The sequence below is a fragment of the Nicotiana attenuata genome, unplaced genomic scaffold (genome assembly GCF_001879085.1).
Source record: "Nicotiana attenuata strain UT unplaced genomic scaffold, NIATTr2, whole genome shotgun sequence".
In the NCBI taxonomy this organism is placed as follows: Eukaryota; Viridiplantae; Streptophyta; class Magnoliopsida; order Solanales; family Solanaceae; genus Nicotiana; species Nicotiana attenuata.
The window spans coordinates 46,163-73,811 of NW_017670786.1; the positions used below are offsets into that span (position 1 = coordinate 46,163).

A 27,649-nucleotide genomic window follows, 5' to 3' on the forward strand; every position below is an offset into this window, starting at 1 on the left:
GGAAAGCAGTTGATCAAAATCAGGAACCCACCAATTGCAACCACCAGCCCCCAAATTTGCAGCAACAAAGTTCTGAAAATTGGAAGACTCCATTGTCACCAGGCAGATCAAGTAACTGGGAGAAATAGAGATAACTCCTTACAAATGAACAGCTTAAGCCACTGGTTGTCAGTCTGGTAAGAACTTTCATAACACTTGCCTTTAATCTGAGATAGCCTTTGTCGCAGAGTACCACCTTGTGGATTCTGGATTTCAAAAAAACAAGCTCCTCAGCCAAAGTGTCGCCACCAGCAATATCCACTGGTGAAGGCATTGTTGTGCAATGGCGAAGCGCTCGATCGCAGTACTCTAGGTGCTGTCAAAGAATATCTTGTCCACAGGGCTTGAATATCCTTCAACCAATCCAAAGTCAAGCTCTCCAATACACTCCTTCACATCACTGGCAGTTGTATCGTCCACTATGGCCTCCTGCATCACTGTTAGTTGCTAGCCTGCACGGCTGGACATGCAGGAAAGATAGAGCTGGATGCCGCACAGTTGCTTAGGCATAATCGGGTAATTTTCTTGCATCTTCAGTAGCAAGCCAAGATTGCTGGAGATTCGAGTGTTTACCATTGGATAAAATTGGAGATAATTCAAATCCATGGAGTCTGGATCTATGAAAACTCCAAATGGAATGAACTGCAGCTCAAATTTAATGGAACACAAAGGGAAACAGATTTTATTGATAACTCAAAGAAAATTACAAAGGAAACTGATAAAAAGTACAATAAGGAAAGCAGAACGGTGATGAGAAGACTTAGAAGAACAGGGATGAGAAATCAAAACTTGCTCAACAAACTTCTTGCCTACTCCACTATAATGGCACTGTGTTATTAACTAACCCCACCCTCTACAATCTTTTGACAGAGCTAAGCCCTTAACCTGGATCGCAAGTATATTATGTGAGCCCCTGTGATGGTTTCTTAATTCTTTTGCTTCTTCTCAATGGCCTTCTAAGCGCACCAGCATCATACTGTCCTGTTTTCCAGGTTCCATGCGCCCTTTTGCAGGATGCTAAGTTAATATTGACGGCACATCATGGACTGGGTGGCCTTTCTTGTTTCTTTCCATTATCCTTCGAGCAAGAGAAACTTGCTTCCCAACGGCAAATATGAATGCCTTTCCTTTTCCACCAGCACCCCTGGCAGTTCTTCCAACACGACGTACATACTCGCTAGGGTCTCGAGGATAATCAAAGAGGACCACATGGTCTACACCTTCAAAGTCGATACCTCGGGATGCTCTGCAACATTGTTTAGAAGACATCAATTCAGATCTCTTGTCCCTTTTTCTTGTTGATTAGCGAGGAAAACAACTTAAGCACGTCATCGAACTGACACATGAATAACTATATGAAAAAATCTAAAAAGGAGTTTGCTACAGAATACCTGTCGGTGCACACCAAGAACAAAGAAATGTTCTCCATCTTTGAGCGGCGAAACTCCTCCATGTTTGCAAGTCTCCTTCCTTGGTCCAGTGCAGCATGGAAGGGTAAAATTTTTATGGAGAATCCTTTCCTGTCAAATCGCTTTAATGCATTCTCAACTTTTCTGCAGATATCAATCTGCATATGCATGCAGGAATGAGAACTGTCATATATGCAAACCAAGAATAATAAATATACTTGCAGAAGAAACTAAATCTTATTCACCTTGTTACAGAAGACAATTGTTTTTGGAACTGGGCTATTCTCCACCAGATGAAGTAGGGCATTCTTTTTATTGATAAAAGCTGTGTCCAGACTTTTTTCAGCTGTTTCATCTCCGCTGCAATCTACAAGGAACTGGTAGTGCGAAAACAGAGCATCAGTGCCATAGTTATGGAGACATGACACGACTCTTCTTATAATATAAAAAAAGACATGATATGACTCTATGCCCACATTGGTGTTTTTATGTGTATCCATGGAAGACGCTTCTCACCTTTTGAACAGAAGGTAGTGAGGCTATTTCAGTATAACGAAGCAAGAGTTGAGGCTCTAAAATGCAAGAAGGACAAGACACAAAATAAAGACTTAACGTAGTCTGTTAGATGGTCTGACTGCTAAAATGTCTACCAAATAGCTAGAAGGACTGACTGGATGGCAGATCCATTAGAGTGCCCCTGATTGGAAGGATGGAAATATATTTGTAAATCTTGTCCAGCTACAGAGGAATGAGAGTGGAGACTACATGTAACCATCAAACTAGAACTTCACCTCAAACAATGACCTTAGGAAGGAGTCTTGTACGTTCATGCTATCACATAATATGTCATTAAGCATGGGAGTTGTATAGTTGAAACAGCTAAAATTAACTTGTATATTGTGGTTGTCAAATGGTAAATAATGCATTAGCATCAAATAGACAGAAAAGAAAATCTCCCACATTGTCATATACTTAGGATGTTGGTAGCATAAGGTAGACTATATGCTACCTCTCTTCCAACGTGTATCTATCAGCTAAGTTGCTCGGAAACGGGTGCGGGTGTCCGACACGGGTGCGGATCTAGAGGTTGAATCCTTCAAGATGTAAATTCTAAGATTCGGGGATCCGGCTAAAAATAATTCAAGAAAATAAAAATATAAAAATATCTATAAATTATGAGAAATTTTTTACGAATACTTGCGTATAGCTTGTAAAGTGTGGATTTCTTTTTTAGTCTCAAGTTGTAGATAAGTAAAGGATTGATTTCCAAGATATGGTAAGCTATTTTCTTCCCTAGTTTTGGTTTTGATTTCGGGAATCAAATTGTATGTTGTCTCGAATTTTTCCGTCCGTCGTGGTCAAAGTACCCAAAATTGTTTGACCAGATCCGGTACGGATCCCATACCCACACACATACTAGTGTCGTGTCGACACGGATGCAGCACCTAAATCTCCGTGTCGGAACAACTTAGATTTAGAGTACCAGCATAGTTTTCTTGTTTGCATTTGAACTTTTGTAATTATCACATACAGAAATTTCTTTTTATTTTTTTGACATGGTTCGAAACTCGGTGAATAATGGGTCCACCCCTCTACCCTTCTTCGCTTAAGTACCGGGCTTTTGTCTGCAGCATGGTTTGAACTTGTAATGTGCGTCTTATCACACAACACGAGCCCGATTTAAGACTTCAAAATCATGCTCCCTCGATTTTGACCGTATACAGATAGTTCCCGCGTTTCTTAGAATGGAATGATATGAAACAATTTCGACCTTGATTTTCTCGAACCTCTAGTTATGACGTCATCCTCGTGAAGCTAACATTCGAAGTGACAGAAACGTCCCGTCGGCCCGCTTCCCCAAAAACATTAAATGTACGCCAGCGTGGGTCGGCCATTAACACCTTCAAACCGCCGCTTCCCCTCTATAAATATGAGGCGCTTTCCTTTGGTAAATAACTTCACCTTTCTTCAATCTCTTTCAGTCCCCATCTTTTTCTTCAATCACTTGTTTCCTCCGCCTCTTTAAACACCGTAAAATACCAAGCTCTTGCCGGAAACACTACGTCCTTGTTTACTCACATTCCTTATCTCACAACAATGGCCAAAACTACCAAGACGGTCCCTAAAAAAGATAAAGCATCATCTTCCTCCGCCTCTCGGCCGGCCAAACCGATGGTGCCGCCGACACTTGAAGAGATCACCCCTAGTGATTGCATTATCAAGAAGGACTTCGGTATCGAGAATCCTCTAAATGTCGAGGGCCGATGCGAGCATGTATCACGATATATAGCCTGATAACCAAGCAGCTCATCAAGGACGTGAAGGAGGATTGTCGATGGGGTGACGAGGTCAGGGTTCAGATCCCGAGGCCTGATGAAAGCATAACTACCCACAAGGAGGGGGTTTTCAGTGTTTACACTTACCCCTTTACACCGGGCCCCCTCGATCCGGCGGTGATCGACTTCTGCACTCTCATATTGATATTCTTTTCCTCCTAGTATGGAAAAAATTTGTGAAAAATTTCAATATTACTAGGATATGGACCGAGAAACAATACCTCCATAGAACGCAGGTTGCAATTATTAAATTGTTGCCATAGAGTGAACAAAGAAAATGATATAGTTTTAATTGCGGAAAAACTATCAGAAGGTAAAGCAAAGACAAAGATAAGAATATGAGTAGGAGAGATGATAAATCTAACATATCAAAAGCAACAGGTATTAGAATTACGGATTTCCCTTGAACGAAGGGATGTTGTCCTCAACAAAGGACTCAAGCATCCAAGATCAAGGGAAAAATAAATCAAGACTCGAAGAGCGTCTGAGTTGAAGATTATTTTGTTCGTAGTGTGGACTCTAAATTCATTGTTCGTGAGAACCATCCAAGTGTTTGTGGCGAATAAGTCAAACACAAATTCAAGACGAAGATTCGAGATCAAACTTTTCAAGCCCTTGAATCGCAATCAAAGTCGAACTCAATATATCTAATATTCTTCTTGAGAAGAATCAGAAGAGACTAGAGAGAATAGAGATTGCAACCTTCATTGCATATTGAAATCGAATATTATAATTTGCAACATTTTTCTTGTCTTGATTATTTTCAGGCACAAAACTTGTGTTTACATATATTTTGGATTACCACAAACTATTTCAAGACCTATACATATCCACACAATCAGAATAATGAAAAAGAGCAAAGAATTCTTTATCATCCAGGACAATGAAGACAATCATTAGAAGAACTGCATAATAACCAAAGAATCATCCAACGTCACTCCTGTTTAATTTATCTCTTTTTCATTTTGTGCCTTTTGTACCGGCATAGAGTGCTGCAATGCAAACCACCTAAACTTTTATTCCATGTAGCTACTTCCATTTGTTCATTGATGGGACCTTTGAGATTCAATCATAAACCAATTTCTCATAAACAACCCCCCCCCCCCCATTGTTGTGTATTCGGTCTTGTTGAATAAAATGCAAACGAAATGACTTACTAGCCACAGTATATCCCCGACACAACCTACACTCACAAACGATAGTTGTTTAGAAATTGAAAAAAAAATTGAGACGAGAATGTAATGATACGTAAAGTAAAGAAAGGTCAAATTTTCTCCCTATCAGATAGGGCAAACGGAAAAAAAAAAATGGATGGTTCTTTCATCCCACTGATAAAAGTCTAACTAGAAAAAGAATCTATTACTTTGAGAAGACAATTGTTGGTTTATCCTAAACTGTTCTTGATGACGATATATTGATAAAATAATTGATCACGTCAAAAATCTTGTCTCTTTTTCATAGACAGTAATAACAGGGCTAGTTCTCACTGCTAGCATATGAGGTTAATCACTTACACAGAGATCAAGATCTCACTTCATAAAGGCAAGAGGAAACCCTGGAAATAAGTGTATTGTAAATAATGTACCAAGGCAATCTAAGCAGAAATTACAATTAGATATATCCTACAGCTTTAACAATAACATCTGTTTCAACTTTTCCTAGGAATCCCGGGGATTTAATTCTAGCCGGAAACAATCAACCTTTTTAAGGTGCTCTTATTAGCAAGCTTATGCAAAATATTAGGGAACAGATTTGACAAGAAAATAAGGCAACAATTTTCCACTAGGTAAATTTGTACTGGTTTGACAGGAGCGAAATAAGAAATACCTCTTCCAAGCCAGGGCTTGTACGGTGCATACCAGGACCACTTACTAGTTCACAATCAGGAAAACTTTCTACCAGCTTGTTGTATATGTCCATGGGCAAAGTTGCAGTCACAAATAGATACTGTGTGGTGATTGGTGAAGAGTTAATCAAACATTGAAATGCAGTCTCAAAATCCTCATCGCTAAAAAGGATATCAACCTCATCCAGCACAGCACTGAACAAAGATAAACATGAAGTGTTACAACTGTATAAGCAACTGATATATAATATTCTCAGTTTCTCGTAAAGAAGTATCTCAATCCAGAAAAAAGATATGTAACCTAAGTGTGTTTTCCAGCAGTTAATGAAGCTAATTGAACCACAAGACCAGGATTCAAATCTGTAACGACCCAACCGGTCATTTTGAATTTTTGCCTCCAAACTCTTGATTTGGAACTTTCCGTTCCTTTTATGTTTTACGACTTGTGGGTATGGGTGGTTTGGACCCCGAAATGCTCGAAACATTATCTTGCTATCCGAAAGACTTGAAACATTATCTTGCTATCCGAAAGGTCAAAAGGCGTATGAAGCAATTTTACCCCTCGCTTCTAGTAATATCATTTTGGTTCATGTTTTGAAGTTCCCAATAAGTTTGTATGATGTTTTCGGACTTGTATTGATGTGGGAGGCTGGGATCTGGTTTTACAGCAACGCATCGACTCCCCTGACCATAATCCAGGAGGTGTTACAGCAGGCTTCAGTAGCAAGCCCCACTGAAACAAAGTTCAGTGTGGGCGGAGGCATCAGCTAGACATCTTCGAACACATTCCAGGTTCTATCTTCCTTTGTCTTTATATATTTTGATTTATTCTGTATCTTGTTGTCATTATATATTTTGATTTTATTCTGTATCTTTCTTTCTCTTTATATATTTTAATGTATTCTGTATCGTTCTTTGTCTTTGTCATTTACAACGCATTCACTTGCATCAATTACTTGCTTTTTTGTAGTTGCTTTCTACTAATGCCTTAAGTTGCAGACTATATTCTTTTAGTAACCTTGTTGCGTGTTGTAATAGTACTAGCTTAGAATCTGTGAGAAAAATCTATTATTGATATTCTGTTTAATTACTATTATTGAATGCATGGGAGGATGAAGATTGGGAGACACAAGTCACGCTATCACCTGATTAAACAATGGAAGCTATCTCTGAAGATGTATGTTTAGAAACTTTGTACTGAAGGAACTCAATATAATTCGGTAGAGAAACCATCCAACTATTCATAGTATTGATGAAACTTAAATGAACAGACTCTCAGAATAACCTCCTGAGTATCTTTCCAAAAGAAGCTTCGTAGGAAAAATCACTGTAGCCGCCAAAAAATCAGTGTAGTTGCCGAAAAAATCTCAAAGTGATCGGAATAAAAAGAAAAAGGTATGGCTAGGCTCGGAATTACTAGGCGATCACACTATTCAATAGAAACTTTTCCAAAATCTGGTCGGAACAGGGTCAGATCTCGCCAGAAAATTTCTCCCTTTTCCGGCACGTGGGAAGGTGTTTTCTGGTGGTGGGGTTGACTGGGGTTTGGTCGCCCGAGCCTGAGGAGTCTTGTGTGGTGTTGGTTTTTGCACAACACCAATGGAAAGTGAATTTGTTGCACACAGCCTCTTAAGCCGCCGGAAAATTGCACAGCGACGAAGTCTTTCTTTCCAAAAGTCGCTGGAATGATGCACCGTGATAAGTTCCTCACCAATGCTCCGATACCATGTGAGAATGGACGGGAGAAAAATCTATTATTGATATTCTGTTTAATTATAATACAATGAGTCATATTTATACAATACATATCATACTCCTATTCTATGTGGGACTAGGACTAATTCATATTATTTACATAACTATCTAACAGTATCCCTTAGAATATTGTGGTCGGGGCGAGTGATGGTAGAGTGAGGTCACGTCCTTGGGTGGGGCAAGGGCGGGGGGCAAGGGTGATAAGGGAACCGCTAGGCTAGGGATTGGGTCCTGGAATATAGGACATTGACGGGGAAGTCTTTGGAGTCGAGGAAGATTCTCCAGAAAAGGAAGATTAATATAGTGTGTGTAAAGGAGACTAGATGGGTGAGTACTAGGGCACGGAAAGTTAACAAGTTAAAATTGTGGTATTCAAGAGGTGCTAGGGACAAGAACGGGGTTGGTATTTTAGTTGATAAGGATCTCAGGGAGCTAGTGATAGATGTTAGGAGAGTGAACGATAGGCTGATGACTATTAAGCTAGTGGTTGGTGGGTTCGCTTTAAACGTGATTAGTGCATATGCGCCTCAAGCGGGCTTGGACGAGGAGGTCAAGAGGCACTTCTGGGAGAATTTGGACGAGGTGGTTCGAGATGTCCCGCTTACCGAGAAGCTTTTCATAGAAGGTGATTTTAATGGCCATATTGGGGAGGCTGCTGGGGACTATGACAATGTGCATGACGGGTTCAGCTTTGGAGGTAGGAACGAGCCAGGAATTTCATTGTTGGAGTTCGCTAAAGCTTTTGATTTGGTGATAGCTAACACGTGTTTTCAGAAGAGGGAAGACCACTTGGTCACTTTCCAGAGTACGGTAGCCAAGACTCAGATTGATTACCTTCTCTGCAGGAAGTATGATAGAGGCATGTACACTGATTGCAAGGTTATCCCGAGTGAGTGTCTATCGACACAACATAGGCTCTTAGTAATGGACTTGGAGATTAAGAGAAAGAAGAAGAAGAGAGCGGTGTATGGTCAACCCAAGATCAAGTGGGGAGCCTTGAAAAAGGAATTTTTCACATCCCTGTGTATTCGTTTTGGTCTATCACATGTTATTGTTTTTCTTACTTTATCTAGTAGCGCTTAGCATAACTATTGATGTGAAAGACTGCATTCTTACTTAGCATCTCCATTGCAATATGAAACTTCCAGAATAGATATCGAATTAACTGAAGGATAATATACAATTACTACAAAAGATACAACACCCAGATATGCTAGCCATTGGTGAATGGTGATTCTACGGTTTTTTTGTGATTTAAGACTACTACTTTCAATCCAAAGTTCATCAGACCTTGCCTAACAAACAAGAGAGTAAATATATCCACAATGCCAATACAAACCCCCCCCCCCCCCCCCCCCTTCCTTAAAAGTGAGAGAACTGGACAGATATAGTAAAGACCTTAAAATGCAAGAAACTGTAAAAGAGTTTTAACTACTAAAAGAAATGTAATACTACTTGAGGCTAGTTTAACAGTTTTAACTATTCAAGGAAAATGTTAATACCACTTGAGATTAGTTAACTGCAGGTAGCCCTCTTTGATAAGAAACATAAACCGGCCAGGAGTTGCTATAAGAATGTCTAACTCCTGTCTTAGGTTCTCCAATTGAGTTCTCTGGCGAAAACCACCAGTAACAACCATAGAATGGAAAGGAACACCAGATTTCGAAAATGAGCGGCAGGTACTTAGGACCTGCAAAAGTTGCAGGAGAAGAGTAAGTTTTTCTTCTTTTCTTTTTGACGAGTGAAATACAGCTAAGAATGAAAGTTCTTACATATCAAAAATCACAATCCAAGTTTCACCATAGTCGATGCAAAACAGAATGTGTGATGAGGCCTTGAACTAGAAAAAGAAAGACTTAACTACGGAGGAAAGTGAAAGAACAAGCATGCAAACAAGCAATTAACCCTTGGAAGAGAGATTCAATGAAACCAAAAAATGTCAAACTACAGACAGAAGATCCTTTCATCGTACAAAAAATAAGTAAGAGCCAAGCCAAACAGAGTACTAGCTGGTTGAGACAATACATCTGAAATTGCTAGCTTCACATTTTGGGAAAAGAGGAACTCTGATGTCAAAATCATCAACAAAATTCAAATGTAAAATTCTACATTGAGATCTCGATCAACTTGAACTGGCAGGAGAAAATAATTGGGGTGATAAACCATGGTGAGTATTATAACTTCTGTAATTTTTGATAATCTCATGTGCTTTCTCTTCAAAGCATAGACTTACAATCAAACACATACTCTAGATGTACAAACAACTCTGTCAAGTACTGTTATTTTAACCCAGTAAGTGGGGCTGAAAGAGTTAAAATTTACCTATTAAAAAGAATGAGAAGGAAGAAAAAGGTGAAACAATGCCAGTGGTGAAAGAATCAAGGCTTAATCATTAGAATGGTCTGAAACCAAGGAAGGAATAACCAGACATTTCGAGATTCAGGTGCTAACCAGACACAATAAACCGATGCATTATTTTTTTGATAAAGTAATAAAATATCATTAATAAAGAGCATAAATGCCCATATACAAGAAGTATAGCAAAAACAGAGAATCTCACAACATAATATGATTCTCTACAAGAGCCACCCAATCTTCTATGCTTAAAGGAATCTCATGGGTACACCAAAACATAATAAGAGAAAAGAGATTATTCCTCAAATGTACAAAGCCCTTCTCTACCCCATCAAAAGCGCTCCTATGTCTCTCTCCAAATGATCCACACGAGTGCTAGTGAAGCGACATCCCATGCCCTGCGCCTTCTTCTCCACCCTCTAGATTTTTAGCTGAACATTACTTCTTTAACCGTGCCAGTGGGTCCAGGCATCACCCCGCTGAACTCCAAACCAACTCAACACTTCTCCCCACAAGCGAGATGCAACATGACAATGTAAGAAAAGGTGATCTACATCCTCTCCCGAGAACTTACACATGAAACAACAATTGACACATGCAACTCTCCTATTCGTCGTGTTCTCAGCCATTAGAATCACCCCTCTCGTAGCTAGCCTTGCAAAAAAAAAATACCTTTCTCGGTACTCTAGGGATCCACAATGAACAATAAGAAAAAGTTGCTTCCTCTCTACCCAGAAGTACACTGTAGTAGGACTCGTAGTAGGGACTTTAACAGAAAGAACACCCCTATTCCCACCCTCCTTCTCCAACCATCATTGCTAATCTGTGAAGCATTCTGCTTATAGAGAAACTCCATCAATCCCTGTAATTCTACGAACCCCTAGTCTTGCAAGTTTCTTCTAGACCTCAAACCCCCAATGCGTTTCTCCCCTTTCTATCCTCCTTATGCTTTGAATTGACATCTTCCTTTGGCATGATATCTTGTACATTTTAGGAAAAGTGATACTCAAAGTGTTACCTCCACACCATTTATATCCCCAAAAGCTTACTCTACTACCATAACCCCCCCTCAAAGATATATTCCAAAAATAATTTGTATTCGAGTCTCCTTCTTCCAACATTGTCTCATATTCACTCGTTACAACACCACCATTAAGCCATCATCGTAGAATCTGGAAAAGGAGTCACATGAATTTCCATAGCCAATGAATTTGAATTGCTTCCCCCTAAATTCACACCTAGTTGAGATTCTTCATCAAGATTTTGTACCTGTGGGACAATAATAGCATCTCCGGCCAAAGAATTCTCATTCTCATTCTTAGGGATGAGTTGAGAGGTAAGTTTGAGCACCTTCAGCAGGATCGCATGACTGACCTATACTTGGAATAACTGCAATCTTATCGGCAGTTGAATTTCTTAAATCCTATTGAATCGGTAAATGAATTTCTAAGAGGATTAAACTTTATTCCTTAAATCATTAAAAGAGAATTGGCTTCTAATGGGATAAATGTTCCCCGTAAAATTCTTAATTTGCTGTTTGAGCATGTATTTCTATGTGTACCTACGTCGCATGCATGGTATGCGAGCAGGGTGATTGTTTGTTTAAATTTGACCGCGTCGCATGTATGATTCGCGAGCGGAGTAATAGATGCATCTATGGTTCGGGCCGCTCGACCCTCGGCAGTGCACATTTTACATTTATGTTGGATCGGGCCGTACGACCTCGGCATGAGTTGCGCATGTTTGAATTGCTTGTCTTGAGATTTATTGATATCGCCAACTGCTCTCCCAGACTTGAGAAAATTGTTAATTAATGAATTATGAATCCGGAGACTTTAAATAAAGAGGAATTTTTACCTGTTTAGTAATTCGTTTGAATCTACTGCTGTCCCTAAGAAATTCGTGAGTCATCGCTTTAACACTATTATTATTTGACCATTAGTAAGTGTTGAAGTTGCCATCTCGTCTCTACTTCTTCGAGATTAGGCAGGATACGTACTGAGTACACGTTGTTTTTGTACTCACACAACACTTCTGTGCATTTTCGTTGCACATGCATCTCTAGAGGCCTAGTGGGCGTAGCAGCAGGGTTGACACGGAGACTAGGTGAGCTGTATTTCCTCGAGGCGACCCGCAGCTAGTATAGTCTCTCTCAGGATTCTATTTATTTTATGTCCAATTGTATTCCGGACAGCTTTGTACTTTATTCGATTTTTCTTAGAAATTGCTCATGCACTTGTGACACCGGGTTCTGGGATGGTTATGAAGTATTTTGTATTAATTGCTCTTCATTTAATTTGAATTAAAGCGAATTATCTTTTTAATTGGTAAATTTTGAAGGAAAACATAGATTTCAAGAGTATTTAAAACGAAAATTTAATTAAGTATTTTGGTTGGCTTGCTTGACAGCGGTGTCCGGCGCCATCACAACCTTAGTGTATTTTGGGTCGTGACAACATGGTATCAGAGCACTAGGTTCCTAGGGTCTCACGAGTCATGAGCAAGTCTAGTAGAGTCCCGCGGATCGGTACGGAGACGTCTGTACTTATCCTCGGGAGGCTGCAGGAGCGTTAGGAGTACTTCCCTTCTTGATTCCTTATCGTGCGATTTGATCCCTGGAGGCTTATGCCTTTAATTCCTTCCTATTCAATCTTATGCGACGCAAACCGCTGGTTATGAATCGAGTATTGCAGGATTGTTATGGTACTACCGATGCAGTGCGGGGTGTTTCTCCCTGCATAGTTGTTTGAGCTATTATCGTCGCCTTGTGGAAGGATATCCTGTTGTTTCAGCTCAGTAGCGGTACTTCTGAGAGCTCTGAGGCTAGGCACAAGTTGCCATGATGCTATAAATGATCGTTCCGCAGTATTGAAATAATGGTAGGACGTTTGCCTACGTGTCGGGGCAGTGAATGACTTGAAGGGAGGTTTACTCAGTGCATAATCTAGAGATTCAGTATTTTATTCCCAGCAGGGGAAAGGCAATCGGACTAAGAATGGTCAGATGTGGGCTGGTGGAGTAATGAGACTTGGTATTTGCGAGCGTGGTGGAGCTTTCTTCTATGATGGGGTGTCGTTGTCCTAATTGAACGTACTAAGTTCGCTGGTGTTATGATCTTCTACAATTCGCCTTTGGGGTAAGCTATTGTGAAATAGTATTGAAAATGCGGCTGTCAGATATCGCAGGGTGCGGTAGTTCAAGATTGAATCAGTGTTTCTAAGAGATTCATAGAGTTGTCTCGTCATGCTGCTATCTTGATCTCCACCGAGGCAGAGAAGGTGAGATGATTTATTGAGTGTTTGAATTATGGCATCAGGATTGCTATGGCTCGAGATTCAGGGATTCGGACTACTTTTCACCAGGACGTGGAGATAGCTCGACGTATTCGTAGCCATGGAAGAGAGGCTATGGTGAGAGATAAGAGACCTCGTCGTTCTGGTAGCTTCAGTGGTATCTCATCTGGAGGCAGGGGTCAGTTTGGTAGAGGCCATCATAGCAGGCCGACTCATTCTGCATAGCATATAGCCCGTGGAGTAGTGGCTCGATCATCTTTTAGCACTCCAGTTCCATCATCTTTCCGTGCTCTCCCAGTGAGTTCGTACCGTCCTCTGTCTATTTAGGGTTCTTCCAGCGGGTATTCAGACCACCAAGGGCAGGTTTAGATTCACCAGCCTCTGTCAGCTAGAGGTTGTTATGAGTATCGAGAGATTGGCCATATTAGAATGCGGTGCCCCAGGCTTGGTAGGGGCTTAGCTCCACAGAGTTCTCAGCCAGGGGTTCCCGCGCTAGTTGCTCCAGCCCCTACCTAGTCAGCTAGGGGAGGACATGCAGCTAGAATTCGCCCTAGATGAGGGGCCAGGTAGGTGGTAATCAGACCGGTAGTGGTCATGCTCATTGCTATGCTTTTTCGGGTAGACCAGAGGCGGTGGCCTCAGATGCTGTGATCAAAGGTATTGTTTCAGTTTGTCATAGAGATGCTTCTATATTATTCCATCCGGGGTCTACCTATTCATATGTGTCACCGCATTTTGCTCCTTATTTGGATATGCCTCGTGGTCTTCTTGATATTCCTGTTCATGTATAGGTGATTCTATTGTGATGGATCGCGTATACCGATCTTGTGTGGTTACTATTGGGGTTATGGACTAGGATTGATCTTCTGTTGCTGAACATGATAGATTTTGATGTGGTTTTGGGTATGGATTGGCTATCTCCGTATCATGTTACTCTTGATTGTCACGCTAAGACGGTGACGTTGGCTATACCGGGGTTGCCAAGGTTGGAATGGAGGGGTTCTCATGGACATACTCCTAGTAAGGTGATTTCATTCCTGAAGGCTCAACAGATGGTTGAGAAAGGGTATTTGGCATATCTGGCCTTTGTTAGAAATACTAGTGTTGAGACTCCCACTGTCGATTCAGTCCGTGTGGTAAAGGAGTTTACGGATTTGTTCCATGCAGAACTATCGGGCATGCCACCTATCGGGATATTGATTTTAGTATTGATTTGATGCTGGGCACTCAGCCTACATCTATTCCACCGTACTGTATGGCTCCAGATGAGATGCAGGAGCAGTTGTTGGATAAGGGATTCATCATGCCAAATGTTTCTTCTTGGGGTGCACCAGTGTTGTTTGTGAAGAAGGATGGTTCCAAAAAGATGTGTAATTATCGGTAGTTTAACAAGGTCACTATCAAGAACAAGTATTTATTGTCTCGTATTGATGATTTGTTTGATCATCTTCAGGGTGCCAAGGTGTTCTCAAAGATTGATTTGAGATCGGGTTATCACCAATTGAAGATTAGGGCTTCAGACATCCCTAAGACGGCCTTCAGGACTTGTTATGGACATTATGAGTTCTTGGTGATGTCTTTTGGTATGACTAACGCCCCAGCAGCATTCATGCTTTTGATAAAGAGTGTGTTCCAGCAATATTTGGACTCTTTTATCATTGTGTTCATTTATGATATCTTGGTGTATTCCCGTAGTAGGGAGGAGCATGAGCAACATTTGAGGATTGTGCTTCAGATTCTGAGGGACAAGAAGTTATATGCTAAGTTTTCCAAGTGTGTATTTTGGTTGTATTCTGTGGCGTACTTAGGCCACGTGGTGTCTAGTGAGGGTACCAAGGTGGATCCAAAGAAAATTGAGGCGGTTCAGGGTTGGCCTAGAGCTTCTGCAGCTACAGAGATTAGGAGTTTCTTGGGTTTGGCAGGCTACTATCATCGTTTTGTGTTGGGATTTTCATCTACTACAACCCCATTGACCAAGTTGACTCAGAAAGATATTCCTTTTAGATGGTCTGATGAGTGTGAGGAAAGCTTTCAGAAGTTTTTACCCATAAAAAAAAAAAAGCTTTCAGAAGTTCAAGACTGCTTTGACTACAACTCCAATATTGGTGTTGCCCACAGGTTAAGGGTCATACACAGTGTATTGTGATGCTTCATGCGTCGGTCTTGGCACGGTGTTGATGCAGGATGGTAGGGTGATATGCTTATGCGTCACGGCAGCTAAAGCCCCATGAGAAGAATTATTCGATTCATTTGGAGTTGGCGGCTATTGTGCATAATTGGTGTTGGTATGATTAGATGGGGGCTCAGGTGTGTTTCGAGATAGTTTCGAATCATTTTGGTGTTGTTTGGAAGTTGCTAGTGTCTGATCCACCGCACCTGCGATGAAAGGTGCACAGGTGTGATGATCATACCTGCGGCGCATTGTGCGCAGATGCGCATGTTGGCTAGGTTGGCGATGCCGCAGAAGCGAGGTGCTTGTAGCACCTGCAGAGTCGCGCCTAGGGGAGAGAGGTCGCAGCTGCGCATGTTGGTCAGGCCAGAGGTGGTCGTACCTGCGGGTTTCTTGTTGTGGGCGCAGATGCGTGTGACCTGGAGCACAAGCGGAGAAGGAGCCTGGGCAGCTCGCAAATGCGAGCGTGTGGTCGCGGAAGCTGTCTTGCAGATGCAATATTTTGGGCCGCAAATGCAAATTGCCTGACAACATGTTATATTTCGAGGTTTAGCTTTTTTTTCATTATTTTGAGTATTGGAGCTCGAAAAGAGGCGATTTTTTAGGAAAGTTTCACTACTACTTTGACGGTAAGTAATTCCTACCCATATTTGATTACATATTTTGATTCCCCAAGGATTTTAACCCCTAAAAACAAGGATTTAAAATGTAAATTAGGGTCTTTATATGAACTTAAGAGGATGTATTTTGGGGATTTATGGGTCGATTTGGACTCGGATTTGGAATTTACTTATATATTTGGACTTGGGGGTTATGGGTAGTCAGGATCTACCCTTAGACTAGGGTTTTGACCATGTGGGTCCAAGTTAACTTTTGTTGATTTTTTGGAATTTGATTAAAGATCAAATCTTTAATGTTTGGGATTGATTTTTAATAGCATTATTTGACTCGTTTGAGTAATATTTGACTAGATTCAAGCCGTTTGGAGGTGGATTTGAAGGGAAAATATATTTTGGAAGGTTGAAGGTGTTACCGGGAAGAGGTATCTCTTGTCTATACTTGTAAGAGGGAATTGTCCCCATAGGTGATCTATTTGCTACTTGTTGCACGACTAAGGTGCCACTTATATGCGAGGTGATGAGCGTATATCGGTAGCTAGGTTATGACCTTAGCCGGACAGAGTTAGGCTTATGATAGGCCTATTCGGGCCTTATGAATTGTTTATTAATGTTTTTTTGATTCTATGACTACATGATGAATCTTAATCATGATTAGAAGCCATGCTAGAGTTATAACTTGTTGATTCGGATATGATGGGCTACTTTCACCGTGTGGGCTTTCTATTTAGTCGTAGTCAAACAATTGCCTTACTTGATTTATGATTTATTGGCTTTGGCTTCTTGCTCTTGTTGATGCCGCGATCAAGCTTAAAATGTTAAATAAGTACATTGAACTGTTATGAAAGTTGAGTAGCCTCGACTCATGTAGTGGCTCTTATTTATCTATGAAAGTTGACTGACTCATATCATGATTATGAAAAAAATTGAGTAACTGATATTGTATTCTTTCTCTTATTTGAAAAGCATGTTTAAATTTGAGGTTGTCATGTTTCTACTGGTGAGCTTAATTGATTGTATCATGCTTTATTTCATGTTCTAATTATGTTTTCATATGCTCATTGAGCTATTAGTGTCAGTGTCGACCGTCACTACTTCTTCGAGGCTAGACTTGATACTTATTAAGTATCATAGTTTTGTACTCATACCACACTTCTGCACATTTTGTGTGGGTTCTGAAGATGGTATCTGCAGTACCTAGTGGTGGCAAAATGGATAAAAAAAAATATTTATTCATCCATGTTATCCACTAAAAAATGGGTTGGGTAATGAATTTTTTAAAAATTGGTCAAATATAGATAAGATCCATATTATCACTTAAAAAATGAATGATCCATATTATCACTTAAAAAATGAATAACCAGTGGATTTAACTTTTACATTTGCAAAGACTCAAATTGGAGGTTCAAGTTTAGGAGACTAGGAATTCTCCCAAAAGTGATCATATTTAAGAAGCCACGAATAATATCTATATCTATAATATCCGCCGATTAACCCATTTTCTATCCGTATTAATTATGGTTCGGGTCGGGTATTTTGTCCGTTTTTTGCATTACCCGTTTTCGCCCCGCCCACATCCAACCCGACCCGCCCGTTTGCCACTCCTAGTGTACCCATTGAGCTGAGTAGGAGTATTTTGTTGGAGACTTCGTGATGAGTTGTTTTACTCTATTCGATCTGCAGCATATGGAGTCCCCTTCCCTACTCTTTGATATATGTCTGTGTATTTTCATTTTCCGAACAGATGTTATTGTTTAGTTTAGACTATATACTCTTGTTAGATGCTTGTGATGATTTTATGACACCAGTTCTTGGAACTTGTGCGACAATCGTGGTCGCGTTTAGACCCTGTCTAGGATTCAGGGTCAGTTAAGAATTCACATATCCAGAAGATGAAAGTAGCTGAAATGAGAATGTTGAGATGGATGTGCGGGCTTACTAAACTGGATAAGATAAGGAATAAAGATATTCGGGAGAGGGTAGGCGTTGCTCCCGTGGACGGCAAGATGCGGGAAGCGAGGCTTAGATGGTTCGGGCACGTGCGGAGGAGAACCATAGATGCCCCTGTTAGGAGGTGCGAGCGGTTGGCCTTGCAGGCACGAGAAGAGGTAGAGGGCGGCCTAAGAAGTTGGGCGAGGTGATCAGGCAGGACATGGCACGACTTCAGATTTCCGAGGACATGGCTCTTGATAGGAACGTGTGGAGGTTGAGCATTAGGGTTGTAGGCAAAGGGGTAGTAGATAGTTTTTCCCTCTTTGTACCGGGTAGTCTGATAGAGTTTTGTCTATGTTTGTTAGCGGTTTATGTTGTGTTCACACTATTTTATTGTTTTGCAAAGTATTGTGTTATTGCACTCCCTTTCATTTATTTGGTGTCTCTTAAGATGATATTATTACTTCTCTGGCTTCTTTTGTTGTTACAGATCTCTTCTTTCGTTTCTTTTCTGATATTATTGTCTCTTCTGTTGAGCTGAGGGTCTCCCGGAAATAGCCTCTCTACCCTTCCGGGTCAGGGGTAAGGTCTGCGTACACTCTGCCCTCTCTAGACCCCACTAGTGGGATTTTACTGGGTATGTTGTTGTTGTTGTTATATCTGAACTTATTCCGCCTTGTTATTTATATCATGAATCAGTTAAAGGCTTAATAGTTGAATCATATTATTGTTGTTGAGTGTTGGCTTGCCCAGCAAGCAGGTTAAGCGCCATCACGACCTTTGGAGGGATTTTGGGTCGTGACAAGTATTCTGCTTGTTGAGCAACTCCATCCATCCCTGGAATCGAATGAACTCCTAGTCTTGCAAGTTCCTCCTAAACTTCAAATCACAATGCGTATCTCCACCTTGTATCCTCCATATGCTTTGAAACGACATCTTCTTTTGGCACGAAATCTTGTACATGTTACTCAAAGTGTTACCTCCACACTATTTATGTCCCCCAAAAGCTTACTCTACTACCATCACCCAACCAATTCATTATTAAAAAACCATAATGGCTAATTGAATTTTTCCCTTAGAGATGGTAGAAACGCAGTAAATGTTTTACATTAAAGACGTGCCATGAAAATTAAGAGAATATAGCATGGGACCTTTGGCTAGGAAATTAGTGTAAAATATATTGTAACGCACTTCTCACACCAATTTAGGCGAAGTTGATGTCTCAACCATAAAGCTATGAGCTGGTAATCGACTAATGCTTCTCTCTCTTTCTCTCATTTATTTCTTCCTTTTCGTGTGTGTGGTTGCCGAACAGTAGGGGGAATAAGTGGCAAATGTTCCTTTAATGGAAGAGGAAATTTGACAGACCTGAGAAGCCAATTCAGCTGTTGGTGCCAGTACTACAACCCGAGGACTTTGAGATGATGGTTTGCTAAGTCCTTGAAGTTCTTCTTGCCTAAGACGTTGAATAAGTGGTAGTAGATATGCCAAAGTCTTTCCAGATCCACTTTGATCAGATATTATGCAGCTCTTTCCAGCAATGATGGGTCCAAATGTCATGGCCTGCAAGTACTCTATCATTACTGCTTGTAAGAAGCATAAATAGAGATTTCTCAAAATAATACATGGGGACTAGGGATAGCCATCTAAAGACAGATAAGAAGCATCAAAGGAATCATAATACGAAATCAAGAATAACTTGAAAATATCCAAAAGAAATATTTTAAAAGCAGGTTATTCAGAGGGCACGTACTAGCCAATTGAAGCAGAGGTAAAGATACCAAGACAGATATATTGATGATGCAATTCAGACTACCATATCCACGAGACTGTTGGCATGTTAGCCGCTATTATGCATCAGAATTGCACAAAGCAATGAGGTAACCTGGAGTATTGACCATTCCATGCTCAAAATAAAGTAAATTATCTACCTGAATATGTGAAGGGCGCACAAAGTGCTGATTCCTTAAGGATTCTATCATATAGTCACTGCATCCCAACTCTTGAAAGGATTTTCTACTAAAGAAATTGTTTTCATCATCCAAGTTTCGCCTTTGTCTGAAAATTTCTTCCCTCTTAAGACTGTAATGACTTGATCCCCCACCCCATCCACGTAAGGGAGAAGCCGAAGCTTTTGATCCAGGATGAACTACTCTTGCAGAGTGTGCATGAGAATCACTGCTATAGCCTGCGAAATGTTTGCTAACATTTTCGATAGCTATATCTCTATCTTCGTCTTCCACTCTGATTAATTTTTGGGAATTCTTTCTGTCTTCTAGCTGCTGAATTTTGGCACGACCTCTAGGAAGACTAAGCGTTTGTTGCTCTTTTAACTGACCAGGTTCATTATATGAACTGAATGATGATCGGGAAGAGGCATCTGTAGTATTGTGTTTGTCGTGATCAATAACATCGCGTTCTTTGTTTTTTGTGTAGCTTTTTCTTACTAGATCTCTCATTCTTCTAAATTTCAGTCTGCCGAAATTCCCTGTTAATCCCCTAGTCGAAGCTGCAGAGCCGTAAGAAAGAACTTCAAAAATAGAAGAAAAGAATAGGAAAGAATTTCCATACAACACATTTGGAGATTTATAAGAGCGACCAATATATATCTATAAAGTAATACACATCCTGAACGTTATGACAGTTTTAATCCCTCAAAGCTCGTGTTATAATCAGCAGATGATGTAAACCATCTGATAATTTGAGTACCTAATAAAATATGGCACATATGTTTTCTTCTCAATTGATAAATAAAAGACTGCATAAGTTGCAATCTTAAGCACAGTGAACTCAGTACTTCACTCTACAGGAGGACAGATAATCATAAGTAAGCAAAGGAAGATTGTTGCATATACTCTGTAAATAGCACTACACATCCCTTTCCTCTATACTGTATCGCTCACTTTGGAAATTAAAAACCTAATACACCAAAAAAAGCGTAAGCTTAAGATCCAACATCATACACGCACAAAATTGCCCATTGGTAGAAATCAGACTGAAACAAACAATATCGTCTTTTACTTTTTTTCCCTTACTCTATCAATACTAAAATTACAAGCTTCATTTTACCTTCATTACTGCTACTCTGAGTTGGAGGAGGGTGGTTGTTGTCAGGAGAAGTAGAAGCGAGAGGTTTCCATGAGAGAACTTCCTTGGAAGGGATAGAAGAGTCGTCATCTTCAGTACCTCCCCATACTATGAATTTATCTCCACTCTCTTTATCTATGAGCTGGTAAGCCCCTGGTGTGTCCATTGGCATACGACTGTAAGCAGCTTTAGTTGAAACCACCACCCTTTTGCAACTGCTACCAACATTTCTGTGCAGCAGAAGAAGATTAACAGGATTCCCACATACGTTTTGGAATTTGAAACGTGCGGGCGCCGCCACCGCCACCGCCGGTGGTGGTGCTCTTGGTGCAGAAAGCATTGTGGTTTAAGGTAGTCTTGCTGAATTTGGATAGGATCAATTTGGGAATTGACAATGCAAAACTTAAAACTTTCCTGCGCAATGTACAAATGCTGTTGCACATAGCACAATACGCTTTATGTACGATGATACAGGTGACAAGAATATTTTTGTGGATAATGCCAACTAGATATTTAGCAAATCAATTCTTACAAAAGTATGTGTTGATTATGTACAATTAAATAATTTTTAAATTGTCAAATACATAAACAGCCCTAAAGTTATCGTATTTTTTTCACGTATACTCTGTTTGGATCATTGTTCCGCATCATTTATAATATATTGTATTATATTGTATCGTATTGTATTGTATCGTTTTATGAATACAATGTTTGGATAGATTGTATTGTTTCATATTGTTAAATAATTTTTTGCTATTTGGTACTGTAACTGATAAATTTACTAAAATACCCTTTTAAATATTAAATTTATCAAAAAATATGCATAAAAATAATTTTAAAAAACAAAGTAGAAGAAGGCAAAACCACCTTAAGAAAAAAGCAGAACAAAGGAGCGAGACAGAAGAAGGCAAAACAAAGGAGCACAGCTAATTAGAATTGAGTTAAAAGCAAATTAGGAGAAAAAATAAAACAGAAGGTGGCAAAACACCTTTAACGTTGGCAGCAAAAGTTCTGGAAAAAAATAAAGTAGGTTATAGGTTGGAGATTTGGAGTTAAAATAGCAAAAAAAGCTAAAGCATAAAATAGAATTGTGGAGTAATAAGTTAGGGCATAATTGGAAAGAAAAATAGGAAACAATCCCACCACACCAAATCGGTTGTTTCAAAAAAAGGACTTTTTATTGTTCTAGAACAATGGATTTAACAATACAATACAACCAATTTTAATGAAACAATCAAAACAAACATTGTTTTGGGATAACAATACAATACGATACAATGGGGAATAACCATCCAAACAAGCTGTTAAATACCCCAACTAAGATGTTGCTTATTATCAGGGGCGGATGCAAGGTAAAAGAGCCGGGTTCAATTGAACCCATAACTTTTGACGCGGAGTATAAATTTATGTGTAGTATATCTGAACCCATAACTTTAAAATATAATGGGTTCAATTAAAAACCATAAAGTTGAAGCAATTCAAAAATAGCCAGATTTACAAGTGGTCGTTCAAAAATAGCCCAGTTTCAAAAGTAATCGTAATCTAGCCACTTTTTATGTAAAGATAAATCTGAGCGAAAACACTTTCAAAACCCGAAAAATACGCCAGTATATTATGTTGGAGTTCCAGCATAAGTATACTTAAACTCCAGCATATTGTACTGGAGTTCCAGGATAAGTATGTTGGAACTCTAGCATAATATGATGGAGTTCCAGCATAAGTACACTAGAACTCCACCATAATATACTGGAGTTCTAGCAAAGTATACCGGTCCAGTATAATATACTGGAAGTTCATACACAAGTGCTCGAATCTCCAGTATATTATGCTGGAACTTTCCGTGTGTTGAAGTTCCAGCATAATATGCTGGAAGTTCATACACAGGTGTACCGAACTCCAATATATTATGCTTGATCGGTCTCTGTTGCAGCAAAATAGTGGCTATTTTTCATTGACTTGGTAAACGCTGGCTATTTTTGAATGACCAGTCCGAAAACTAGCTAGACCGTGCTATTTTAACCATAAACTTTGAATCCCTGATCCGCCTTTACTTATTAGACATAAAATATAAGTAAAGCGCACGATATCTGCACGCGACTGATGTTGCAAAATATCAAATTAAATGAACACCTCTGTTTTAAAAGGCAGAACTGAGACTCGCCCGGGCTAGCTCTGGGGCCGAACACTCGTAAAACGCCCCCGGGCTTATGTGTGGGGCTTAGTTCCGTGAGACTTAAGCCTCGGTCATCGGGGCATACGCCTAGACACGCCCAACGCCCATCGTACTGGGTTCGCCTAATAGAACTTTATGCTAACCTTGTAAATCCTCAAAGTTTCTTAATAAATCATTGACTATTCAAAATTTTTTTTTTCGTAATCATAGATCATTAAGTTGAGAGTATTTTATGTCATAATTAAAATAAAAATTATTGCACGTTATCCACTAAGACGGCTATGATAGTTAATTTTAAATAAATCTTTCATTTAAAAAGTATTTATTTATTAACTTTTGTTATGTCTTTACTATATAATAGTCTATAACTGTTTTTATAATTATTTTTCTAATATTTTTTCATGTTTACGATATACAATACTTATTAATTTAATAGATCAGTATTAGCTAGTAACTATTTTCAAATACTTAGTTATCATGGTATTGTATGGTGAATTATGTGTCACTTTATTAACTTGTTGAAACTTAAAAGTAAATGAAGCTGGAGAATCATATTTAAATTATGAATTATGTTTTATATAAATTCTCTTTCAAATAGAAAGCATATTAAATAAAAGGAGTATTTTAAGAAAAATATCAAATTATAATATCGAAATTCTTTCAAGATTCATTACTCCTTAAGAGATACATATAAGATTTCGTATCGAATACATTACTTTTGATGTTTGAGTGGTAACGACGTTGCAGCTAATTTGCATATTATGATATTTGTCATACTTTTCGTATTATTCATAGTTGAATTATAATATATAAATATTTTAAATAGATTATTTGTTATAATTTTGTGATTTTAATGTAATTTTTATAATTATTTTTTATTTTATACTGTCTTAAAGTTTTTCAAACTAGTAAAATTTAAAGATCCATGGGACTTACGCACCATGTCTCAAGGCTTACGCCTCGCCTCGTCAAAGGTAAAACGTCTCGCCTCACGGCCCCGACTTTTAAAACACTGCTGAACACATGTGATTACTCCCATTCTACTTTCTTCTTTTTCTTTTTTTTTCCTCTGCTAATTCTTTGGCATTACCAACCATCTAGCTGTAGAAACAAAACTTTTGCTTTTCTCGGCACCTGTTTATAGCCAAACTGAAAACTTTAGTACTTAAATTGTGAATAATGAAATTTTATGCTTTTCTCATTAGGTTTTTAGTGTAAAAATTGAAAATTATGAAAATTTGTTGTGAATAATGGAGAAGAGACTAGTGAGAATATGCTCTATTGCAAAGAAACTCAAGTGGAGAAATGGAGTAGTTGTTTCTACCTATTAGGGTATCTCTAGGCTAAATAAGAGAAGATGGCATTATGAACGTGAAAAAATTGTTTCCATATTTTCAGTCATTATAATCACTTTATTGACCTCAATAGTAGATAGTCACCCGATCTCTACCATATTCGTCGTCCGCACTCTCCATTCACTTTAATAAAATTTTCTTTTCATTAAATTGACGGTCGTCATCTCCCATAATACTCTCATGGAAAAAAAAACCTAAGCATAACACAAAAAGAACCAATAAACTACACATAATCATCTGTCTAATCCCATCACAGCATCATCTCTCTATTCTATTGAATGTTAGCTTCAGACATAAGAGCTCCCAATAGCAGAATCATCACGCTTTTGGCTCCATTATTTGGAGTTGGGTCGAGGCACAAAAAAGAGAAAAGAAGCTCCTTGACGGGTTACCAACCGAAAAGATGGTAGAGATGTGGTAGCGGTAGCGAGGAGATAAAGGTAAGAAGAAGAAGAAACTCTCATGCTATACTCTTAGTGAAAATCACTCTTTGTGCCAAATCAGCATGAGGCTTTCAAGAATCACATTTTAGACATATATTAAAATCAGTACTCTAGTGTCAATTTCATCTGCTTAGTTGGGTTGTAGCATGTGGTATCCCTTCAAATTTGTATTCGTGAAAAATAAACTCACCACGTGGACCAATATTATGATGATAGGTTGCTTGGGAATCGGAAGCAATAAAGAAGAATGATGTATAGAAAAGATATGATTCATACCCACGGGATCGTCTACTAACATATCGTGTATGTTAGTTGAAAAAGAGAAAATATGTATGGGGCCGATAATTAAGGACATTGGAAGCTGTCGATGCCCCCTTTTCCTCGCGAAATCGGGTTTACGACATTTGGACGGACAACTCTTTTCCCTTTTGGGAATTGGGTTTTGGAGTTTGAAGAGCCGCCACCTAATGATTAAGTGCATTAGGACACTAAGAAGGGTTTGAGTTTGAAAAACCAGAGTTTGGGTAAGGGCTAGAAATTATCTCGAGGGGAATGGTGTTAGGCACCTCTCAAGATCCACTAGTGTGGTTCCCGGCCATGTTATAATTGTGACTTCAAGTACAAGTAACAAATAAGCAAATAAGGGCTTCAAATATGAAGGATTGTCATATTAAAGTTTGCAGATAAGTTAAAGTTTGAAGAAAACAGAAAGGGACTCGAATTTTGAGAAAACAGCTTGAAAATTCTGAAAAGTGATAAATAAACAAATAAAGGGAAGGGGGTCCTAGGTTTACAAATAATATGGATCACATCAATGCAATACCCGGTAATCACTCCTCAAAGAGGGGCTACACGTGGTATTAGCGCACAGGCCATCATATCCATATCTACCCTTTCCGACCCCGTTAAGGTATTAAACGCGGAATGGTTTCGTTACTTATTGCATGCTAGTACCCGCCCCGATCCTATCAGTCCCGGAGGCATTTGGGACTACTAGTCCTAAAGGGAAGGGAGATGTGGGTTTTGTAAGGTTTAAAAGGATAAAATTCTAGAGCGACAAACAAAAACACGTAAGGCAGATTATGGGGAAGCACATAGCAGTTAAGGCTCAAGTAGGCCTCCTCATTCAAAGCAGCAAATTATTTAGCATGGCTTACAAATACTGGTTAGGTCTTTAATTAAACTTAACGTAGGAAGGGTGGCTGATATATCACATATTTTCAGATAAGAAGTCCGAATTAGACCTGCCTGCTGGTTGTAATTATTAAAGACTGGTATAGTTGATTAATTACCTACTGGTTTGCCTAAATGAGGCATGAATCATGATACTAACATTGCAGAAAGCCTACTGATTTTAAAGAAGGATTGCTGATTTTAGAAACAAACAAATTCTGCAGATATTAAACGACATTTACTACTGATTTTAGACTTGTAGATGAATTAGATTTAAACGATTACCCCTATAGGCATGGCTTCTAAGCGTTATTGATTTTAAAATAGTTACGTAAGTGCAGGAGTCCTATGAGCATGGTGTCTAAGACGCAATTGATTATTTTAGCCTATAGACAGTTTGCCTAATGTGCATATGCAGAAGCGCAGAAACTTATAGACATGATTTCTAATGCAGATGAATAACTTATAGGCAGGATTTCTATATGCAGTAATAAATAACTTATAGGCAGTATTTCTATATGCAGATAAACTTATAGACATGATTTCTAAATGCGGATGAATAACTTATAGGCAGGGTTTCTAAATGCATAATGAAATGACCTATAGGCAGGATATCTATATGCAGATACATAAACGAAGATGTTGTGATTGCAGAAATAAAACCTAAAGCATGATATCTACCCCACATGCATAACATGAGAGACCGTCCCCATTTTTTTACTATACACCCCATAGTTATTACAAATTATTACAACTTGAATAAATCCAGAAAAAAGTAAATTACATCAACAACTGAAATTCCAACCAAGGAGAGCCTAATTCAGACTCCTAGTCTGATACATGAAATAAACCAACTTCCAAAGATCAGATTTCCAAAGCCTTTCTCTTATTCGGGATGTGCCAAAGTTCCAAGGAGCTTCATGAACTCCAGGCAGTGCTTACACCCCAAATATCATTGCGGAATTAGATTATGGTGCAGTGTGGAAGGGCCAGCTCTCAAATGTCCAAGTTCAGAGGGAACTCAAGGTCCCAAGGCAAGGCTCATAGGAGGGGGGCAGAACTTTGAGTCTAGGAGTAAGTGTAAGTGCAATAGAGGGGGAATTAGGGAAAGTCATGGCAGGTTGGTGGTCATGTCCAGCAACTGGGATGCTGACACACCCCTGACAAGCCTGTCAGCTCCAAATTGGGGAGTTAGGACCTATTGAAGGTCAGGTTCAGCCCTGGGCAACAATTTGGATGCTGCCAGGCCATGGACTTAACTCAGCACACATAGGGAATGGGGTATGGGGAATCATAATAGAAGCAGGATACAAGGAAAGAGCAGGCAAAGGGGCATACCCAGCAATGAGAATACCGGCACACCCCTCCGGCCTACTCAGAGGTTGGGGGTCAAAACTCAATTCATGGACAACAATTCTTGTTGTCATGCCCTAAGTCCCCACTCACAAACACATAGGGGTAATGGGATAGGGAGCAAGTGTTCAAAAAAAAAAAGAAGCAAGCAGTAGCATATAGGCATATTAAATGTTGAACTTTACAGAAAAATAGACATGGATACAAGGACTATAAGTAAACACATTGTGGTGATGCTGAAAATTAAGTTAGGACATACTAGTTTCAAAGAGACAAGTAAAGAGAAAGCAGTAGTCTTATAAAAGCCAAAGTG

The 27,649-nt window shown here is 39.4% G+C and overlaps 1 protein-coding gene across 1 annotated transcript; it reads right to left on the bottom strand.

Annotated features, from left to right (window-relative positions):
• Positions 1–693: 693 nt before the first annotated feature.
• Positions 694–21,267, bottom strand: LOC109243323 (DEAD-box ATP-dependent RNA helicase 50). The gene is made up of 8 exons (XM_019410232.1): positions 20,822–21,267; positions 19,684–20,261; positions 19,121–19,315; positions 8,888–9,075; positions 5,612–5,825; positions 1,694–1,825; positions 1,431–1,606; positions 694–1,285 (listed from the first exon to the last, which is right to left on the bottom strand). The coding sequence occupies exons 1-8, from the start codon at positions 21,177–21,179 to the stop codon at positions 1,057–1,059; spliced, it is 2,070 nt and encodes a 689-aa protein (XP_019265777.1). The 5' UTR covers positions 21,180–21,267; the 3' UTR covers positions 694–1,056.
• Between the last annotated feature and the right edge of the window lie 6,382 nt (positions 21,268–27,649).